Source organism: Pelophylax lessonae (assembly GCF_965119305.1).
Source record: "Pelophylax lessonae genome assembly, chromosome: 13".
NCBI lineage: Eukaryota > Metazoa > Chordata > Amphibia > Anura > Ranidae > Pelophylax > Pelophylax lessonae.
This window is the reverse complement of record NC_138780.1, coordinates 179,901,662-179,925,116: the sequence shown is the minus strand read 5'-3', so window position 1 is coordinate 179,925,116 and position 23,455 is coordinate 179,901,662. Positions and strand designations below refer to the sequence as shown.

The 23,455-nt window shown below is 47.4% G+C and overlaps 1 protein-coding gene across 1 annotated transcript; it reads left to right on the top strand.

Annotated features, from left to right (window-relative positions):
* The first annotated feature begins 11,010 nt into the window (after window positions 1–11,010).
* On the top strand, window positions 11,011–23,105 carry ISM2 (isthmin 2). The gene is made up of 6 exons (XM_082242905.1): window positions 11,011–11,176; window positions 16,401–16,547; window positions 18,888–19,170; window positions 19,395–19,532; window positions 19,669–19,734; window positions 22,521–23,105. The coding sequence occupies exons 1-6, from the start codon at window positions 11,087–11,089 to the stop codon at window positions 23,039–23,041; spliced, it is 1,245 nt and encodes a 414-aa protein (XP_082099031.1). The 5' UTR covers window positions 11,011–11,086; the 3' UTR covers window positions 23,042–23,105.
* Window positions 23,106–23,455: the final 350 nt, after the last annotated feature.

Below are 23,455 nucleotides of genomic sequence, written 5' to 3'. Positions count from 1 at the left end.
GATCACCTGTGCGATTTTTTTTTTTTTTGCGTTCAAAACCAAAAGAGCGACAAATTTTTTTTTTCACATTCTTTTTATATGATTCTCCAAAAAATATAAATTAATTTTTTAACATTTTAGGCCAATTTGTTTTCTGCTACATATTTTTGGTAAAAAAAATCACAATCAGCGTATTTAAATTGGCTTGTGCAAAAGTTATCGCGTCTACTAACTATGGGAAAGGCTTATGTCTTTTTTTTTTTTTTTTTACTAGTAATGGCAGCGATCTGCTATTTTTTTGCGGGACTGCGACATTGCGGCGGACAGATCGGACCCCTAACTGACATTTTTGACACTTTTGGGGGGGACCAGTGACATTACTACAGTAATCAGTGCTATACATATGCACTGTTACTATAATAATGCCATTGACAGGGAAGGGGTTAATACTGTTGGTGATCAAGAGGTTAAATGTAAGCCTAGGGGAGTGATTCTAACTGTGGGGGGGGGGTTGGGCTTGTGAGATGATTAGAGACATGCACATCCTATATAGCAGGATCACATGGTCTCTGTGATCATTACAGGGAGAAGGAAGGACGGCTGTGTTTACATCAGCCGACCGTCTTTCTCCCTCAGCGGGGAGAGATCGCTGGTGTCAGGGCCTGACACACGCTGGCTTCCCCAGGGACGAGCCCCCTAGCGGCCTTCCTGCGAACGCCATACATGTATATCTGCCGCGGCTGGTCAAAAGCGTAAATCAAAAGCGTATATTGATTGGTTTGCGTGAAAGTTATAGCGCCTACGAACTATGGGATATATACTGGAATTATTATTTTTTTTTTTTTTACTATGAATGTCAATCAGCAACTTCTAACAGGACTGTGATGATGTGATGGGCAATCTGACACTGATGCCGGGGGGGGGGCGGGACTGACTCACACCGACATCTGTGACATTAATTCAGTGTTAATACTATACACTGTCACTGTACTAATGACACTGGCAGGGAAGGGGTTAACATTGGGGTGATTAAGGGGTTAAATGTGTGCCTATGTGTAATCTGTGCTGCTCTAAGGCCTGCCATAGAATGAATCTGCTGAGCCTGCCAAGACTTGACCCATGTGTGGGCAGGCTGAATTTGGGTACAACCAGCCTGCTGGATCGAACATGCCATTACCGCTAGTGGCCTCAGCCGCTAGCAATAATCACTGTCTTCTCCCGGTGAGAACTGCTTCCCCCGCTGGAAGAATACATGACTTGGCAGGATGGATTCCCCGGTCAGCACTGTCTGTATTGATGGGGAAATCAACCAAATTTCTTTCCTGCAACCCATGAAGAAAGCAAAGAAATTTGCACCATGTATGGTCTGCTTAAAGTGGTTAAGCCACTTCATAAACTACACACAGTATCCTCTGTTATAAAGCCTCTTATGCTGCAGTTTATGTCCTTTGTAACAAAAGATGCCAATTTCCAGCTGATTTCACAGGGCAGATCGGCGGTCAAAGTAACGCCTCGATACATTTTTTTTTTTCTCCTGGATTTTTCCTGTGAGATCTGCAATCAGCTGCAGGACTGGGCGACGGGCTGCATAATCTAGATCCAGTGGTCACCCCCAGTCTGACCAGCGAGCGAGCGCAGGCCTCTGCTGCACACTAGGTTGGCTGCGACATAGCCCCACTGGACAGGGGCTGGCCCTGCGAGGTTAAACGTCTCATAAGGTCGCATGCGACCTGGCCTCAGCCTGAGTCATGGCAATCCTCCTGGCCGATAGATCCTCCTCTCCATCGAAATGGGGGGCTGTCTGGAGCAGTGCCCCCCCAGGTTCCTGGTATGGTAAGTAGTTGTCTACCCCTGGTGGGTTTTTGGGTTGACGTGGGCCCCTCCTTGAAACGGTCAGACCCCCGGGTTCCCCTCCTTCCCGCAGTCACACCCCCCCCCCCCCCGTCAAATCTCTCATTCTGCCCCCCACATACACTGGGGATGTTTTTTTTGAGTGGTCTGGCCACCTTTCTGGGGTGGGGGCAGGTCACTGATGGGGGGGGGGGTGTGCCGGTGATGGCCAGATGATGGATTTTGCAGGGAGGTTGTACCTGGTGAGGGCTCCAGTCAGGGCCCCCCATTCTGCCTGTATCCGTCCTGAGGCCTGGTGCCCCCCGCCCATTCCAGGTCCCTGTATGCCTCGTGGTGCTGCCATTTTGTTTTCGCTCTTGTCCCCCAGCAAGGTTTTGTCCTTCCAACCTGCGCCTGCCCACAGACTGGTTATAGGGTCTGTTTGGGGCGATAAAAGACCTGTTCCTTCAAGGGGTGATTGTCCCTGTTCTGACTTCGGTACAATTTCAGGGTTCTTACTCAAACCTGTTCACAGTTGGAAGGAAGGCAAAGTGCGTCCAATCCTGGACCTCAAGGCGCTAAACTGCTTTGCGCGGGTACAGAATGGAGTCTGTTCTAACAGTGGTGGCATCCCTGCGTCTGGGATTTTCTTGCCTCTTATCGACATCAAGGATGCTTACCTTCACATTCTAATATGTGCCAGTCACCAGCGTTTTCTCCACTTTGCTGTTGGAGAGGAGCATTATCAGTTTGTGGTGGTACCCTTTGGTCTCGTCTCCGCTCCTCAGCTCTTCACAAAAGTGTTGGCTCCGGTGCTAGCTTTGCTGCACCAATAGGGGATCGCAGCACTGGGCTTCTTGGAGACTCCGCTCGCAGAAGGAGATCGTCCATCTGCTCTGATGGCGAACCTGGAGATCTCAATACAAACTCTGCAGGAGTTCAGCTGGATTCTGAATTTTCAGAAGTCTGTCCTGGTTCCACAAAGCTGGACTATTTAACCACTTCAGCCCCGGAGGATTTGGCTATTTTGTGATTCGGCACTGCATGACTTTAACAACAATTGCGCGGTCTTGCGGCACTTTACCCAAATGAAATTGACGTCCTTTTTTTTACCGCAAACAGAGCTTTCTTTTGGTGGTATTTGATCACCTGTGCAATTTTTACTTTTTGCGCTATAAACAAAAAAATAGCGTCAATTTTGAAAAAATTAACATTTTTCACTTTTTTTTTCTATGAAATTCCCCCCCCCCAAAAAATGTAAAAAAAATCAAAATTTTTTAACATTTTTGGCCAATTTGTATTCTGCTACATATTTTTGGTAAAAAAAAATCACAATGGGCGTATTTTGATTGGTTTGCGCAAAAGTTATTGGGTTTGCTAACTAAGGGAAATATTTATGTAATTTTTATTGTTTTTTTTTTTTTAACTAGTAATGGCGGCGATCTGCGATGGTTTTTTTTTTTTTTGCTGGACTGGACAGATCGGACCCCTGACTGACATTTTTGACACTTTTGTGAGTACCAGTGACATTACTACAGTAATCAATGCTATACATATGCACTGTTACTGTAAAAATGACACTGGCGGGGAAGGGGTTAACTTTATTAGAGATCAAGGGGTTAAGTGTGTCCCTAGGGGCGTGCTTCTAACTGTAGAGGGGCGTGGCTTTTGATGTAACCACAGAGACATACGATCCTACATAGCAGGGTCGTGTAGTCTCTGCTGTTACACCAGGGAGAATGACAGACGGCTTTGTTTACATTAGCAGCCTGCCTTTCTCCCTCTCCAGCGGGAGATAGTGAGTGGCCAGCGGACATCAGAGCCGCTGGTCACTCGTGCGGGGACCTCAGTGAATGGGTGGCGCATGCTCGCCCCCTACAGGCTCCTAGGCGAGCGACGTAGTACTACGTCACTTTGCCCAGGAGGGGCTGACCGCCGCAAGTAGTTAAGTGGTTAAGCCTGACTCTGGACTCTGACTCCTTCCTCTGGACAAACTCAAGAAATTGCAGGCTGCAATTCGGCTCCTGCTGCCCAACAAATGGTCATCCCTCCGGGTCACCCCTTCCATGCAAGTGCTGGGTCTGATGGTATCTACCTTCGAGGCGATTCAGTTTGCGCAGTTCCATACGAGGTTCCTGCAAAAGGAGATTCTGACCAAATGGGACAAGACTTCACAGTCTCTGGACAATCAGATCCGGCTGAGTCGGGGGAACAAAGGAGTCCCTGATATGGTGGCTTCGCTCTCTGGCACTTCGGCTGGGAAAATATTTCTTCCCCTTGTATTGGACAGTGGTCACCACAGATGCCAGCCTGTCTGGCTGGGGAGGCATCCTCTGCAAACATCCTGCTCAGGGGATCTGGACACTGGAAGAGTCCAATCTACCAATCAATGTCTTTGAACTCCGAGCGAACTGTGTCTGGATCATTGGACGGATCGTCTTCAGGGATGCCTTCTGCGCATTTAATCGGACAATGCCACGGCTGTGGCTTATATGATTCACCAAGGGGACACAAAAAGTGCCCTGGCGGCTCTGGAGGTAGCCAGCATTCTAAGGTGGGCAAAACGGTTCCTTCCAGCTCTCGCCGCCATGCACATTCCTGGGTGGAAAATTGTCAGGCGGATTACCTCAGTTGGCAGGCGTTGGACCAAAGCGAGTAGTCCCTTCATCCGGCAGGGTTTCATCAGCTGCTTCCCCAATGGGGCACCCCCCTAAGTGGATCAGTTGGCATCTCGGCTCATCAGAAAGGTGCAGAGGTTTGTGGCTCGGTCAAGGAATCCTCTGGCGGACACCACAGATGCACTGGTGGCCCCGTGGGGTCAGTATCCTCTGATTTACACCTTCCATCCTCTCAAGCTTCTGCCAAGACTTCTACGCAGGATCGAGGCAAAAGGGATTCCGGTAATCTAAATGGCTCCGGACTGGCCTCGCCGGGCTTTGGTACGCTGATCTGGTGTGGCTGGTCGCCGACGTTCCTTGGAAGCTTCCTCTCAGGGAGGATCTGCTGTCCCAAGAAACGATCATCCATCATGCTTTACAGTCATTGACGGGCATGACTGTTGAATGCTAGGTGCTAAAGCATAGAGGTTTATCTGAGTCTGTGATTCCTACATTGTTGAAGGCTAGGAAATCTACTTCTAGGAAGATTTACCATCGTACGTGGAAGACGTACAATGCGTGGTGTGAGTTTCTTGGGGTTCATCCTCGCTCCTTCTCGGTGGCTCAGATCTTAACCTTCCTTCCACTGGGGGTTGAACAGAAATTGGCCTTGAGTACCATCACGGGCTAGGTATCGGCCTTGGCGGCCTTTTTCCAATGACCTTTGGCCACACACTCCCTGGTGTATACTTTTATTCAGGGTTCCTCCAGTGCGGGCTCATTTGCCACCTTGGGATCTTAATTTGGTGATTTCAGCTCTACAGAAACCTCCCTTTGAAAATGGTCTGCTTACGCTGTCCCAGAAGGTGGCCTTTTTGGTGGCTGTTGCCTGAGCGCACAGGGTGTATGGACTGGCAGCGTTATCCTGTCGTTCACCTTAGCTGGTAAATCGCATGGATAAGGTGGCGCTTCGCCCCTGTCCGTCATTCCTTCCTAAGGTGATCTCTGACTTTCATTTGAATGAAGACATTGTGTTGCCTTCCTTGTGTCCCAGGCCTAAACAGCATTGTGTACCAGGAGGCAGCATTCCTCCTGGCCGACAGCCCCCCTTATTTTGATGGAGAGGGGTTCTGTCCTGGAGCGGTGTCCACCTGGTTCCTGGTATGCTGAGTAGCTGTCCCCTCCCACTGGATAGTTTTGGGATGGACGTGGGCCCCTCCTTGGGACGGTCCGACCCCCGGGTTCCCCTCCTTCCCATAGGCATCCCCCCCCCTTGCCAAGTCCCTCATCCTGCTCCCCCCCCCCCCTCCACGCTGGGGCTGTTTGGGTGGTCTGGCCACTTTCATGGGATGGGATGGGGGCAGGGTGCTAACTGGCGATGGGGGCTGGGGGGGTGCACCACCAGGGACCAGAAGATCGACTGTGTGGGGTGGGGGGTTTTACCTGGTGGGGGCTCCTGCCAAGGTCCCCAGTCTTGCCTGGATCTGGCCTTGAGGCCTTGTCTCCCTCCTGGGTCCCTGTAAGCCTTGTGGTGCCGTCATTTATTTGTAGCCCGTGTGTTTCTATACACGGCGGCCATGACAGTTGTGCCCTGTGGGTGGTGATTTCGGTGATGGGAGCCCCTCCTCATCTCCTGGTGCTGACTCCTGGATCATTTTACTTCCTCTTCGCTGCATGTGTAGTGCAGATTTTCCTTGTGGATGGCGAGTCTGGTGGGGTCCTCTCCTTCTCTGCTGAGGATCGCTTGGTGCTTTGTGCCTGGCCACCGGTTGGTGCTGCCAGCGCTGTGGGGGTTGTCCCTTCGCAGTGTGTAACACTTTTTTTTGTGGAATTCCCCCTAGTGACTCATGGAGTCTTTGGAGCACATTTCCGCACCTGATCCCCTCTCTGAGGCTGCGGGGCCCTTTGGGTCCCAACCATCCATCCATGCACTGACCGCAGTCCTTAACCACTTTACGTCCAGCCGCCGCAGATGTACTGCGGCAGGCTGGCTCTCCCAGGCAAAGTCCTGTACATGTACGGCTCTCACCTGGGAGGAGCTAGGGGGCGAGCGCGCGACGCGCTCCCACCCCCGCTCGTCAGCTGGGGAGCCAGTGCATGTGACAGGCGGCTCTGATGGCCGCTGGTCACTCGCGATCTCCCCCCCCCCCCCCCCCGCTGACAGAGAATGACGGACGGTTGATGTAAACACAGCCGTCTGTCCTTCTCCCTGAGATGATCACAGAGACCATGTGATCAAAAATGTCAGTTAGAGGTACGATCTGTTCGCCGCAATGTCGCAGTCCCGCAAAAAAATCACAGATTGCTGCAATTACTAGTGTAAAAAAAAAAAAAAAAGCAATAAAAATTACATAAATCTTTCCTGTAGTTAGTAAACGCAATACCTTTTGTTAGTAAACGCAATAACTCTTGCGCAAACCAATCAAAATACGCTTATTGCGATTTTTTTTTTTCTTTTTTTTTAATAAAAATTTGTAGCTGAAAACAAATTGGTCTAAAATGTTAAAAAAAATTTAGATTTTTACTTTTTTTTTTTGAGAATGTTGTATAGCACAATGTGAAAAATACTGTTTTTTTTTTTTTTTTTTTCAATTTAGATTGGGTACAGCTTTGCACGACCGCGCAATTGTCGGTTAAAGTCACGCAGTGCCGAATCGCAAAATAGGGCCTGGTCATTAAGCAGCAAAATCTTCCGGACGCAGGTTTGCAAGGTGGCCACCTGGTTGCCTGTGCCCACTTTTACAATGTTCTATAAAGTGGATGTGTTGGCATCTGCGGATACTTCTTTTGGCCGCAAGGTTTTTGCAGGCTGCGGTTTAGGAGGAGCTGATCCTCTTGAGGGTGTATTTGTTTTTTTTTCAGGTGAGTGCCTGTTGCCTGGTTGACTAATGTTTAGCTTTGGGAATTTTTTTTTGTTTTGTTCTTACCCCTCATGTTTAACATTGCTTGGGGACGTTCCACTGGTTAAGAAGAACAGGAGCTGTGGCCGTCAATGAATGAATGAATGGGAAAAATTGGATTTTTGACTTACTGTAAAATCCATTTCTCTGATGTTCATTGACGGACACAGCACCCACCCCTCTGTGGACTTATAATTCTGCCACTGCTTGTAACAAAACTGAGTGGCTATAGCAGAGAGGGGGAATATACCCCTGGGACTACCCATTGGTGTAGCCAGAATTAATTTCTACCTGGTGCCCTACCCCTGTAGGGGGCAGTATAACGCAATGGTTATGAATATCAGGTGCTGTGTCCGTCAATGAACATCAGAGAAATAGAATTTACGGTAAATCCAAAATCCCATTTTTCCTTACTATAGTAAAAAAAATTAATTTTATTACACTAAAATCTCTGCAAATATTCCTAAATTCAACATGTTGATAATGCAGTAGCGATATGGAACATTTTTACATTAATATTAGCGATGTCCAGAGATGTATAGTAACGAAGTAGAACTACTTAAGTACTGTACTTAAGTACCGAAATGCGGTATCTGTACTTTCCTAGAGTAGAATTTTTTTCTCCTACTTCTACTTTTACTTCACTACATTTTTTTGATGATTTCGATACTTCTACTCAAGTATTTTTTTTTGTGCTGCATAGTTACTCGTTACTTTTAAAAAAATTACCACTGCCAGAACAGTAGATTGCAGGTTGCATAAAGCTCAAAAAAATGTGTATAATGTCATTTGTAAATCAGCGCATACGAAAATAAAGGCTGTGTATAATAAAAGCTGCTATACCAAATCTTTCCAATAAAAAGAAAATATGAAACAAACAAATAAATGGTGCTACAGCGCTTAAAGTGCATCAAGAAACTACTAACAAACACAGGTTAATCATTTGAATAAATCATTTGAAATAATAAAAACAATATGATGTTCAAACTTTTGACTTATTTCTTTAATAACTACATAACACAGTACTTGTACTTCTACTTTTAGTACTTGAGTAGAATTTTTTTTTCAAAACTACTGGTACTTTTTACTTTTAGTACTTAAGTAGCAAATTTTTTGAAAAAACTACTTGCAATACTTAAGTAAAAAAAATGTTGAATACTTTAGTACTTCTACTTAAGTAACTTTTTCTGCGAGCACTTCCACTTCTACTCAAGTAATTTTTTGATCGAGCACTTGTACTTTTACTCAAGTAGAAATTTTGAGTACTTTATACAAGTCTGGCGATGTCACAGGAGAAGAAGGAATTTGCTGCCACAGTGGAACGTCTATTCATCATTGTGTGGATAGATTTATTATCTATGGCAGAGAAGATCCCTCAGCCCTCTGCTTTGGCTCTTCTCCCCTTAGGTAATGCAGTGCTCCACTTAGGGGCTGAACACCTACAGAGAACCTGTCTTGCAGGGAAAAGCACAGAATAATGGGAATGTCCCCTCGCTAAGGTGTTGCAATATAGTGATTGCGAATCAGACTGCTGTTAGGTCAATGGGTCCTTTCATATGGGCTTTTCACTGGGCGCACTCAGTTTTGCTCAGCGGACAGAAGACTGCGCCGTCTCCGATGACTGTGCAGAGACAGAACTGTCAGAGCCCCGCTCTCCTCTATGTGAGATCAGATAAAAATGGACCACCTCCCTCTATTTTCTTGGCACACTTTGGGCCCCTTAGTACCAATTGAGCATGGTTTTCCAAACCAGTGTCTACCTGAGTATTGTTGCTGACCATGTCCATCCCTTTATGACTACAGTGTCCCCATCTTCTGATGGCTCCTTCCAGCAGGATAATGCACCATGTCACAAAGCTCCAATCATCTCACCACTGGTTTCTTCACCATGACAATGAGGTCACTGTACTCCAATGGCCTCCACACTCACCACATCTCATCCAATAGGGAACCTGTGGGATGTGGTGGAATGGGAGATTGGCATCAGGGATGTTAAGCCGACAAATCTGCAGCAACTGCGTGATGCTATCATGTCACTATGGAGCAAAATCTCTGAGGAATGTTTCCAACACCTTGTATCTATGCCACGAAGAATGAAGGTGCTTACCCCAACACTTCATATTCCAGATACGTGACTGCCTGTGCCATGTACTTGTATGAGAAAGTCTCCTCTTCTCTTTGCTTCCTTTGTGTGAAATCTCTGCTGCCTCTACCAGTCCCTCTACTTTCCTATTAACCACTTAAGGACCGCCTGCCGCAGCAGCCCCTCCTGTGCAAACTGACGTAGGTATACGTAGGTCGTGGCGCGCTCCTGCCCCCATTTGGCAGTAGGGACTCCGATGCAGGGGGCTGGCGGCTCCGATTGCCACCTGACACCCGCGATCGCTCCCCCTTGAGAAGAACGTTCGGCTGTTGTAAACACAGCTGACAGTTCTTCTCCCTGGAATGATCACAGAGCGCCTGTGATCCTTCTATATAGGATCACATGTCTCTAGGATCATTTCACAAGCCCTGCCCCCATACAGTTAGAAACACTCCCCTAGGCTCACATTTAACCCATTGATCACCCACAGTGTTAACCCCTTCCCTGCCAGTGTCATTATTACAGTAACAGTGCATATTTTTAGCACTGATTACTGTAATAATGTCACTGGTCCCCCCAAAAATGTCAGTCAGGGGTCCGATCTGTCCGCCGCAATGTTGCAGTCCCGCTAAAAATTGCAGATCGCCGCCATTACTAGTAAAAAAAAAAAATGACAAAGTTTGTAGACACGATAATTTTTGCGCAAACCCATCAAAATATGCTTATTGGATTGTCAGTGGTCAGTTCTCTAGCTATGCTGGGAACTCAGTGTACTCTCCCCCAATGATCAGACTTGTCCTGACACGCCCCCGTTGCACAGCCATTCACTGGGAAGCTCGGTGTATTGCTTTTTCCTGTTACAAACTTTTTATATCTATACACAAATCTTTTGCCTTTCATTTCTATTTTAAACAGAATGGATTGTTTCATACAAAGATCATTTACAATCATTTTATTGCAGTTCTGAAGGCAAAAGGGGGTCCAACCCGGTACTAGCACGGTGTACCTAATAAAGTGGCCGCTGAGTGTAAATCCCCCCTCCCCCTCCCAGCGTTCCATGGGAAGGTGAACACAGGTCTGATTCCAGGGGGATTGCTCCAGTTAAAGTGAACCTGTCCTCACATTCCACCATGAGGGGGCGGAGCTTGCTGTAAGACATGCCTATCCTTGTCTGGGGTCACATGGTGTGCAGAGGAGCGGGGGATTGGAGGAGAACCAACACATTAATACATGGTGGGGAATAACCAAACCTAAGGGAGAAAAACACCAATGGGCCATCAGTGTGCTGGAGGAAGTGACACACAATGCACAAACAAAAAAAAGATCTCCGCAGCTGATTGGCTGTGTTGGCTCTTTCAGCTCCACCCACAGTGTAAGTTTTGCCCACAAGGAGTTCCAGCTCCGCCCCCGAGGATATATATGGGCGGCGTCACAGGCAGAGCCGCTCCCTCCCCCCAGGTCACAGAGATCTTCACCCATCACAGAGGATAGAGACCGGAACTCAGATGTCAGTGTTGGGGGGCGGGGGGGCCTCTCTTATTGTTGTTTCCCCGCCCCATCCCGATCCTCATCTCCCGGCACACGTGACCGCCCCTCTCCGTCCATCCCGGCTCCTCCCCCCGAGAATGACGACACCGACCCTAACCCCGCCCCGCCCACAGAGATGGGCGCAGAGTGACCCGGCCGGGTGATCAGTGATGTGGGGCGCCATCCTCATCCTCTTCTTCCTGAGCTGCCGACTGGAGACCCTCCCGGGGGCCCCTCCCCCCCGCCCGGGGCCCCACCAGGTGAGCGCTACAACACGGGATAATACCGACCGGTACGAGTCCGGGGGGAGGGGAGACAGTGACCCGAATAATGAGGGAGAGGAGGACGGAGATGACAATAGAAAGTCATAGAGAGAGAGAAAAGGGACGCCGAGGATGAGGATGACAGACATGGGATGAGGAAGATTGTGGAGAGAGGAAGAAATGTGATGATGATGATGACAGTGGAGAGCATAAATACCAGGATGACAAATAATGATGAGGATGATGATGACAGTGGAGGATAAGGATGATAAAGGAGGATGAGTATAATGAGGATATATTTGAGTATAATGATGATGAAGATGAGTATAATGAGGATGAGTAGTACGAGTATAATGATGGTGATGATGAGTATAATGATAATGAGGAGGATGAGTATAATGATGGTGATGATGAGGATGAGTATAATGATAATGAGGAGGATGAGTATAATGATGATATATTTGAGTATAATGATGATGAAGATGAGTATAATGATAATGAGGAGGATGAGTATAATGATGGTGATGATGAGTATGAGTATAATGATAATGAGGAGGATGAGTATAATGATGGCGATGATGAGGATGAGTATAATGATAATGAGGAGGATGAGTATAATGATGGTGCAGATGATGATGAGTATAATAATGATGAGGATGAGTATAATGATGGCGAGGATCGAGATTCCAGTATAGAGAATACTGATCAGGATGATGAAAGCAGATAAGGATGATGATGATGGTGAGGATAAGGATGATGACAGTAGAGAGAATAAAGATGAAGGGGGTGATGGTGACAGTAGAATGGATGAGAAGGGGGTGATGGTGAGGATGGAGATGACAGTAGAGAGGACGATGAAGGGGACGATGGTGATGACAGTAGAGAGGATGAGGGGGGGGGGGGGGTGATGGAGAGGATACTGATGACAGTAAAGAAGATGATGAGCAGGGGTGACTGTAAGGATGATGATGACAGTAGAGAGGATGATGAAGGGGTGACAGTGAGGATGATGATGACAGTAGAGAGGATGATGATGATGGGGTGATGGTAAGGATGGTGTTGACAGTAGAGAGGATAATGATGAGGATGATGATGACAATAGAGAGGATGATGATGGAGCGATAGTGAGGATGGCGATGACAGTAGAGGGGGTGATGGTAAGGATGGTGATGACAGTTGAGAGGATGATGAAGGGGGTGACGGTGAGGATGATGGTGACAGTAGAGAGGATGATGATGATGGGGTGATGGTAAGGATGGTGTTGACAGTAGAGAGGATAATGATGAGGATGATGATGACAGTAGAGAGGATGATGATGAAGGGAGCGATAGTGAGGATGGTGATGACAGTAGAGAGGATGATGATGAAGGGAGCGATAGTGAGGATGGTGATGACAGTAGAGAAGATAATGATGGGGATGATGAAGAGGGTGATAGTGAGGATGATGACAGGGTTGATGGTGAGAATGATGACAGTAGAGAGGATGATGATGGTGAGGATGGTGATAACAGTAGAGGGGATTATGAAAATGTGATGGTGAGGATGGAGATGACAGTAGAGAGGATGTTGAAGGGGGTGATGGTGAGTGATGACAGTAGAGAGGATAGTGATGGGGATGATGATGGCAGGGGAAGTCATGGTGGACACAGATCCTTTGATGAATTATTGATTTCCTTTCTAATCATTCTCTTCTGATTATTCAATCAATAGTTTGATAAATGGATGAATAGGATAGTTGGAGGAATGGATAGGATAGGAGAGATGGATAGCATAGTTGGATGGATGGATAAGATAGGATGGATGGATGAATAGGATAGTTGGATGAAGGGATAGGATAGTTTGAGGGATGGATGGACAGGATAGTTGGAGGGGTTGAAAAGATAGGATGAATAGCATAATGGGAGGGGTGGATAGGATAGGATAGGATAGTTGGAGGGAGGGAGGGATGGATGGGATAGTTGGAGGGAGGGATGGATGGATAGGATAGTTGGAGGGAGGGAGGCATAGCATAGTTGAAAGGATGGATGGATAGGATAGTTGGAGGAAGGGATAGATGGATAGGGTAGTTGGAGGGGTGGATGAATGGATAGGATAGTTGCAGGGAGGGATGGATTGGATAGTTGGGGGGAAGAATGGATAGGATAGTTGGAGGGAAGGATGGATAGGATAGTTAGAGGGAGGGAGGGATAGCTAGGATATTTGGAGGGATGGATGGATAGGATAGTTGGAGGGAGGAAGGGAGGGATGGATAGGATAGTTGGAGGGAGAGATGGGATAGTTGGAGGGAGGAATGGATGGATGAATCGATAGGATAGTTGGATGGAGGGAGGGATGAATGGATAGGATAGTTGGAGGGATGGATAGATAGGGTAGTTGGAGGGAGGGAGGGAGGGATGGATAGGATAGTTGGAGGGAGGGAGCAATGGATGGGATAGTTGGAGGGATGGATGGATAGGATAGTTGGAGGGATGGATGGGATAGTTGGAGGGAGGGAGGGGTGGAAGGATAGGATAGATGGAGGGAGGGATGGATAGGATAGTTGGAGGGAGGGAGGGATGGATGGATAGGATAGTTGGAGGGATGGAGGGATGGATGGATAGGATAGTTGGAGGGATGGAGGTAGGGATGGATGGATAGGATAGTGGGAGGGAGGGATGGATGAATAGGATAGTTGGAGGGAGGGAGGGATGGATAGGATAGTTGGATGGAGGGAGGGGTGGATAGGATAGTTGGAGAGAGGGAGGGATGGATGGATAGGATAGTTGGAGGGATGGATAGGATAGTTGGAGGGAGGGATGGATGGGATAGTTGGAGGGAGGGATGGGTGGGATAGTTTGAGGGAGGGAGGGATGAATGGGATAGTTGGAGGGAGGGATGGATGGGATAGCTGGAGGGAGGCAGGGATGGATGGATGGGATAGTTGGAGGGAGGGATGGATGGATAGGATAGTTTGAGGGAGGGAGGGATGGATGGGATAGTTGGAGGGAGGGATGGATTGATAGGATAGTTGGAGGGATGGATGGGATAGTTAGGGGAAGGGATGGGTGGTTAGGATAGCTGGAGGGAAGGATGGATGGGATAGATGGAGGGATGGATGAATAGGATAGTTCAATGGATAGGATAGTTGGAGGGATGGATAGGATAGTTGGAGGGATGGATAGGATAGTTGGATGGATTGGAAAGTTGGATGGATAGGATAGTTGGAGGGATGGGTAGGATAGGATGGATAGGATAGTTGGATGGATAGGACAGTTGGAAGGATGGATGGATAGGATAGTTGGAGTGATATGATAGATGGATGGATTGGATAGTTGGATGGATGGAGGAATGGATGGATAGGATACTTGGAGGGATGGGTAGGATAGGATGGATAGGATAGTTGGAAGGATGGATGGATGGATAGGATAGTTGGAGTGATATGATAGATGGATGGATTGGATAGTTGGATGGATGGATGGATGGATGGATGGATGGATAGGATACTTGGAGGGATGGGTAGGATAGGATGGATATGATAGATGGATGGATATGATAGTTGGAAGGATGGATGGATAGGATAGTTGGAGGGATGGATGGATAGGATAGTTGGAGGGATGGATAGGAAAGCTGGATGTATAGTATAGGATGGATGGATTGGATTGTTGGATGGATATCATAGTTGGAGGGATGGATATGATAGTTGGATGGATGGATAGAATAGTTGGATGGATGGATAGTTGGAGGGATGGATGGATAAGATAGTATAGGGATGGGTAGGATAGGATAGTTGGAGCAATGGCTAGAATAGTTGGATGGATAGGATAGTTGGAGAGATGGATAGGATATTATACGAATGGGTTTATATATTGGCCTTTTAGCGCTGTACCCATTTCTTTTAAATAGGATAGGATAGTCGGAGAGATGGATATGATAGTTGGAGGGATGGATGGATAGGATAGTATAGGGATGGGTAGGATAGGATAGTTGGAGAGATGGATATGATAGTTGGATGGATTGATAGTTGGAGGGATGGATGGATAGGATAGTATAGGGATGGGTAGGATAGGATAGTTGGAGAGATGGCTATGATAGTTGGAGGGATGGATGGATAGGATAGTATAGGGATGGGTAGGATAGGATAGTCGGAGAGATGGATATGATAGTTGGATGGATGGATATTTGGAGGGATGGATGGATAGGATAGTATAGGGATGGGTAGGATAGGATAGTTGGAGAGATGGATATGATAGTTGGATGGATGGATGGATGGATGGATAGGATAGTATAGGGATGGGTAGGATATGATAGTTGGATGGATGGATAGAATAGTTGGATGGATAGAATAGTTGGAGGGATGGATGGATAGGATAGTATAGGGATGGGTAGGATAGGATAGTTGGAGAGATGGATATGATAGTTGGATGGATGGATGGATAGGATAGTATAGGGATGGGTAGGATATGATAGTTGGAGAGATGGATATGATAGTTGGATGGATGGATGGATAGGATAGTATAGGGATGGGTAGGATATGATAGTTGGAGAGATGGATATGATAGTTGGATGGATGGATGGATAGGATAGTATAGGGATGGGTAGGATATGATAGTTGGATGGATGGATAGAATAGTTGGATGGATAGAATAGTTGGAGGGATGGATGGATGGGACACACAGGGAAGTGGCTTTCATAGTTCATTGATCATGTCTGCTTCCACCACAGATCTTATAATCTGATGGATGGAAATAGGAACGTATTCACAAGCAAAGTATCTCAGTGTGGTGATGAATATATAACGATCGATAACATTCCTCCCCGGCGATCAACTCCATTTGGTGGAAATAGAGTGTAAATCGATGGGAAGGAAAGTCATGACTCTTCAGTTGTTTGCAGATTTAATCGTTTTGATCAGATAAATAAATGGAAGTGTGTATGACCACCAAGTGATGTGAGGATGGTGATGACAATGGGTAGGTGGTCCCCAATCCCAGCCTGGCACTCCCATAGTGGTTTAATCTTTCTCCTGATTTGGCCATCTGAGCTGTCAGATTGGATTGCGACCTCCTAGAACAAGCATTTCCGGGGATTTCTGGTGGTGGCTGATGAGAGCTGAATTCTGATTGGCTGATGAGAGCTGAATTCTGATTGGCTGCTTCAAGTAATCATCTGCAAAGCCGGGATTAGAGTGTAAGCTCCTGGTAGGAGGTGGGGGATCCATGTTGACATTGTCCCTTCTGTACAGGACAGCCAGAAGTCAGAGGTCAACCCAGGGAGCCACGACCAGACATCACACGGGAAAGACGAAAGCCGGGAGGAGGCGGCACCATTTATCCTGGACCTGCAGAGCCTATCAGGGGCCAACCTGACCTCTGAGAACCCCAACATCCAGGTGAGACCCCAACACAGACAACCAATGCGGGGGGGGGGGAAGAGGGCATCACTGAACCATAACCAACGGGATCATATAACTGAGGTCCATAAAGACATGGATGAGCGAGTTTGGGGTGAAGGAACTTGACTGGCCTGCAGAGTCCAGACCCCAACCCGATAGAACACCTTTGGGATGAGATTGTGAGCTAAGCCTTCTCGTCCAACATCAGTGCCTGACCTCACAAATGAGCTTCTGTAAGAAAGGTCAAACATTCCCATAGACACACTCCTAAACCTTGTGGACAGCCTTTCCAGAAGAGTTGAAGCTGTTATAGCTGCAAAGGGTGGGCCAACTCAATATTGAACCCTACGGACTAAGACTGGGATGCCATTTAATTTCATGGGTGTGTAAAGGCAGGCGTCCCAATACTTTTGACAATATAGTGTATCTGGAGAGCAGTGTTGTCACTCCTGTATAATATATCTTACAGTGGGGAAATAATTATTTGATCCTTCTGCAGATTTTTTAAGTTTGCCCATTTACAATGAAATGAAGGGTCTATAATTTTTTATCATAGGTGAATTTTAAATGATAGAGACAGAATATCAACCAAAATTCCAGAAAAAAAAAACACGAAACAAAGTTTATAAATTGAGTTGCAGTTCAGTGAGTGAAATAAGTATTTGATCCCCAAGCAAAACATGACTTGGTACTTGGTGAAGAAACCCTTGTTGATAAGCACGGAGGTCAGACAATTCTTGTAGTTGGTTATTAGGTTTGCACTCATCTCAGGAGGGATTTTGGTCCACTCTTCTTTACAGATCTTCTCGGAATCCTTAAAGTTTCTTGGCTGTCGCTTGGCAAGTAGAGGTTTCAGCTCCCTCCATACATTTTCTATAGGATTAAGGTCTGGAGACCGGCTAGGCCACTCCAGGACCTTAACCACTTAAACCCCGGAAGATTTTACCCCCTTCCTGACCAGAGGTTTTTTTGCGATTCGGCACTGTGTGACTTTAACGGACGGTCATGCGACGCTGTACCTAAACTAATTTGACGTCCTTTTTTTCCCACAGACAGAGCTTTCTTTTGGTGGTATTTGATCACCTGTGCGATTTTTTGATCATGCGCTATAAACAAAAAAAGAGCGTCAATTTTGCAAAAATAACAAAATTTTTCACATTTTTTTATGTGATTCCCCCAAAAAAAAATCAAAATTTTTTAACATTTTAGGCCAATTTGTTTTCTGCTACATATGTTTGGTAAAAAAAATCACAATAAGCGTATTTTGATTGGTTTGCGCAAAAGTTATCGCGTTTACTAACTAAGGGAAAGATTTTTGTAATTTTTGTTGTTTTTTTTTTTAACGAGTAATGGCGGCGATCTGCAATTTTTTTTTGCGGGACTGTGACATTGCGGCGGACAGATCGGACCCTTGACTGACATTTTTTACACTTTTGGGGTTACCAGTGACATTACTACAGTAATCAGTGCTATACATATGCACTGTTACTGTAAAAATGACACTGGCAGGGAAGGGGTTAACTTTATTGGGGAAGAAGGGATTATGTGTGTCCTAGGGGCGTGTTTTGTATCGTGTTTTTTCTGGATTTTTGGCTGATATTTTGTCTCTATCCTTTAAAATACACCTATGATAAAATTATAGAACCTTCATTTCATTGTAAGTGGGCAAATGTACAAAATTTGCAGGGGGTCACATAATTATTTTCCCCACTGTATATCTGGAGAGCGGTGATGTCACTCCTGTATAATATATCTTATATCTGGAGAGCGGTGATGTCACTCCTGTATAATATATCTTATATCTGGAGAGCGGTGATGTCACTCCTGTATAATATATCTTATATCTGAGGAGCGGTGATGTCACTCCTATATAATATATCTTATATCTGGAGAGCGGTGATGTCACTCCTGTATAATATATCTTATATCTGGAGAGCGGTGATGTCACTCCTGTATAATAAATCTTATATCTGGAGAGCAGTGATGTCACTCCTCTATAATATAGCTTATATCTGGATAGTGGTGATGTCACTCCTGTATAATATATCTTATATCTGGAGAGCGGTGATGTCACTCCTGTATAATATATCTTATATCTGGAGAGCAGTGATGTCACTCCTGTATAATATATCTTATATCTGGAGAGCGGTGATGTCACTCCTGTATAATATATCTTATATCTGGAGAGCGGTGATGTCACTCCTGTATAATATAACTTATATCTGGAGAGTAGTGATGTCACTCCTGTATAATATATCATATATCTGGAGAGTGGTGATGTCACTCTTGTATTTTGAGGTCACTGTTGGGGTGACAGTTCTGGTTCTCGTTCTCCAGGTGACGATTGAGGTGGATCCGGCGTCCCAGGCAGAGGTGGAGTTGGATTTGTCGGATACACGGACGGACTGGGCGGACCCGGATTGGGTGTCTCAGCATGAGCTCTTCTGGCCGCTCTTCTGGGAGTACAATGACTTCCCCGGTGAGGAGACTTCCACCCCCGGCCCCTCAGGGTCAGAGAATGTGGGCGACTATTCCTCGCAGTATGAATGGGAGGACAACATCTTGAGCGGGCGAGATCCGAATGGAGAGAACTGGATCTCTGAAGACAAATATCATTACGGTGAGTCTAGAAATATCCAGAACCACCCGGAGGCGGGAGTACTGGGACTCCTCCCACTGCAAGATGACAGAGGGGGAGGTATGAGACTTGGAGCCTGACTCCTCCCACTATTGGGTGACCTAGGGGAAGGTATGAGAAATGGAGTCTGACTCCTCCCAGTCATGAGGTTTTCTCCTCCCATTTTAGGGTTATGTATGACACAAGCTTTTGTTGTTCCTGGGCAGATTACGAGGAGGAGGAGTGGAGTTCTTGGTCTCCATGTAGCGCTACCTGTGGTCGCCCAAGCCAGAAACGCACGCGCTCCTGCGGCTATTCCTGCACCGCCACCGAATCCCGTGTGTGTGACCTCCTCCCGTGCCCAGGTGAGCCATGTGACCCCGCCCCCATTTCATGCTCCGCCTATTACTCATAGATGATGTGGAATGTCTGTCTTGGCGCTCAGTGATGTCATATTATGGTCAGTGCCCCTTTATATTATGTCACTTTATCACTCTGCAGGGGAGGACGACACCGAGAACTCCACCCAATGGTGGGCCAGCAGGGGGACTCCGACTCCAGACAATGGTGAGTTCTCTGCTGCCTTCCTGTTCTATATCCTCATCCTCTGCACTCACCCATCCACCATGTGATCTGTCACCCCCCCCCCACCATTTTCTCATACCATGCCCCCTGCACACCAATCCCCCCCCCCCAGTATCTCATACCTGACTCCTCCCATGCTCCATCCCCCTCCCTCATATCTCATACCATGCCCCCTCCCCCCCAATATTTCATACCTGTCTCTCTATTTCACCCTCATATCTCATACTCCTCTTCTCCCTATGCCACCCTCATATCTCATACTCCTCTCCCCCCTATTCCACCCTCATATTCCATACTCCTCTCCTCCCTATTCCACCCTCATATCTCATACTCCTCTTCTCCCTATGCCACCCTCATATCTCATACTCCTCTCCCCCCCCTATTCCACCCTCATATCTCATACTCCTCTCCCCCCTATTCCACCCTCATATTCCATACTCCTCTTCTCCCTATGCCACCCTCATATCTCATACTCCTCTCCCCCCTATTCTACCCTCATATTCCATACTCCTCTCCTCCCTATTCCACCCTCATATCTCATACTCCTCTCCCCGCCCCCCTATTCCACCCTCATATCTCATACTCCTCCCTATGTCACCCTCATATCTCATACTCCTCTTCTCCCTATTCCACCCTCATATCTCATACTTCTCTCCTCCCTATGTCACCCTCATATCTCATACTCCTCTTCTCCCTATTCCACCCTCATATCTCATACTTCTCTCCTCCCTATATCACCCTCATATCTCATACTCCTCTTCTCCCTATTCCACCCTCATATCTCATACTCCTCTCCTCCCTATGTCACCCTCCTATCTCATACTCCTCTCCTCCCTATGTCACCCTCATATCTCCTACTCCTCTCCCCCCTATGCCACCCTCCTATCTCATACTCTTCTCCTCCCTATGCCACTCTCCTATCTCATACTTCTCTCCCCCCTATGCCACCCTCCTATCTCATACTCCTCTCCCCCCTATTCCACCCTCCTATCTCATACTCCTCTCCTCCCTATTCCACCCTCCTATCTCATACTCCTCTCCTCCCTATTCCACCCTCCTATCTCATACTCCTCTCCTCCCTATTCCACCCTCCTATCTCATACTCTTCTCCTATCTTATACTTCTCTCCCCCCTATGCCACCCTCCTATCTCATACTCCTCTCCTCCCTATTCCACCCTCCTATCTTATACTCCTCTCCCCCCCCCCATTCCACCCTCCTATCTCATACTCCTCTCCCCCCTATGCCACCCTCCTATCTCATACTCTTCTCCTCCCTATGCCACTCTCCTATCTCATACTTCTCTCCCCCCTATCTCATACTCCTCTCCCCCCTATTCCACCCTCATACTCCTCTCCCCCCTATTCCACCCTCCTATCTCATACTCCTCTCCTCCCTATTCCACCCTCCTATCTCATACTCCTCTCCTCCCTATTCCACCCTCCTATCTCATACTTCTCTCCCCCCAATGCCACCCTCCTATCTCATACTCCTCTCCCCCCTATTCCACCCTCCTATCTCATACTCCTCTCCTCCCTATTCCACCCTCCTATCTCATACTCCTTTCCCCCCCCCATTCCACCCTCCTATCTCATACTCCTCTCCCCCCCCATTCCACCCTCCTATCTCATACTCCTCTCCCCCCTTTTCCACCCTCATATCTTATTCTCCTCTCCTCCCATGCCTCCCTCATATCTTAAACTTGTCTCTCCCCTATTCCACCCTCATACTCGTCAACCCTTATATCTTACCCTCGTCTCCCCCCCCCTATGCCACTCCCATTTCTCATACTTTTCTCCCCGCTATGCCACCCTCATATCTTATACATGTCTCCCCCATGCTACCCTCATAGCTCATACTTATGCCACCCTCATATCTTATACTCGTCTCCCCTATGTCATCCTCCTATCTCAATCTCCTACTTGTCTTCCTCTATACCACTCTTGTATCTTATACTCGTCTTACCCCTATGCCACACTCATATCTCATGGTTCTCTCCCCCCTATTCCACCCTCATATCTCATACTCCCCCCCCCCCCCATTCCACCCTCATATCTCATACTCCACTCCCCCCTTATTCCACCCACATATCTCATTCTCCTCTCCCCCCCATTCCACCCTCATATCTCATACTCCTCTCCCCCCTATTCCACCCTCATATCTCATACTCGTCTCCCCTTATGCCAACCTCATATCTTATACTTGTCTCCCCCAGGCCACCCTCGTATCTCAATCTCCTACTCGTCTCCCCCTATACCACCCTTGTATCTTATACTCGTCTTACCCCTATGCCACACTCATATCTGGTAGTCCTCTCCCCCCTATTCCACCCTCATATATCATACTCATCTCCCTCTATGCCACTCTCATATCTCATACTCGTCTCCCCCCCCTATTCCACCCTCATATCTCGTACTCTTTTCCCCCCTATTCCACCCTCATATCTCATACTCATCTCCCCCTATGCCACCCTCTTAGCTCATACTCCTCTCTTCCCTATTCCACCCTCATATCTCAAATTCCTACTTGTCTCCCCCTATACCACCCTTGTATCTTATACTCGTCTTACCCCTTATATCTCATTCTCGTCTCCCCCCCATGCAACCATCATATTATACTTGTCTCCCCCTATGCCACCCTCATATCTCATACTCGTCTCCTCATGTGCTACCCTTATACTTGCCTTCCCCCATGTCACCCTGTCTCTATACTTCTCACCCTCATATCTGCCCCTCCATATCTCATACTTCTCTCTTTTCTCGCCCTCAGCTCACCTGGACAGCTGCGATCGTTGGCTCACCTGTAAGAGTGAATTCCTCAGTAACTATTTGCACCGGGTGTTGACAGAATTACCCAGCTGCCCCTGCTCCTACCCCTCGGAGGCCGTGTACAGCGCGTTGGTGCTGCGGGATGAGAAGTTGGCGCGCAGTTTCCGGTGGAGAGACGCAAGTGGCGGTCGGGAGAGGCTGGACATCTACAATCCGGGTGCACGCTTCTGTCTGCGCTCTTTACTCACCCGAGACAGCAGCAGCCTGGGGGCTCAGCACTGCTGCTACGACCATTCCCTCAGACTGGTAACGCGCGGCCGCGCCGCCGCCATCCCCAACCTCATCAGTGCCGACTTCTCCCCCGAACTTCACTACAAGGCCGATGTGCTGCCATGGATTCTGTGTAAGGGTGACTGGAGCCGAATCCACTCCCTGCGCCCCCCAAACAACGGGCGCGGCTGTGCGGAGAACCCCCCCGAGGAGGAGTACCTGGCCCAGCTGCAGGAGGCCCGCGAGTTCTAGGCCCGGCCAAGGACCTCTCGTGTGGCACTTTGCAAGGACAGCGGGGGAGGGGGGGATCAGAGCGGAGTTGTAATATATTCAAATCCATTTCTATACAAATTTTATATAATCACAATGGTGTCCCTTTTCTTTGTTAACTGACGTGTCATCAGTCAATGTGCCTGAAATAGAAACTGTCTAGATTGCCCAGTGCTGTCAAGATTCATCCTTTTATTTAGATGGCTCCTGCAAACAGACAGTTCTTATTTCAGGTCCATTATGGTCTGTTATTGGTCTCATTGGAGGAGGGGTCAGTTGAATGGTGGGAGCCTCTATAAAGATTATTTTTATAATTAGTGTGATGAGATACCAGCACTGGGGCTGCGGGCTCACAGGTCACTCACTGCCTCCCACAGCTCACATATGGTGGAAAAT

Coding starts and splice junctions, on each gene's coding strand:
- ISM2 (XM_082242905.1), top strand. CDS start 11,087: ATGTGGGGCGCCATCCTCATCCTCTTCTTCCTGAGCTGCCGACTGGAG. Junction 16,548..18,887: donor CTGAGAACCCCAACATCCAG/GTGAGACCCCAA, acceptor CTCGTTCTCCAG/GTGACGATTGAGGTGGATCC. Junction 19,735..22,520: donor GACTCCGACTCCAGACAATG/GTGAGTTCTCTG, acceptor TCTCGCCCTCAG/CTCACCTGGACAGCTGCGAT.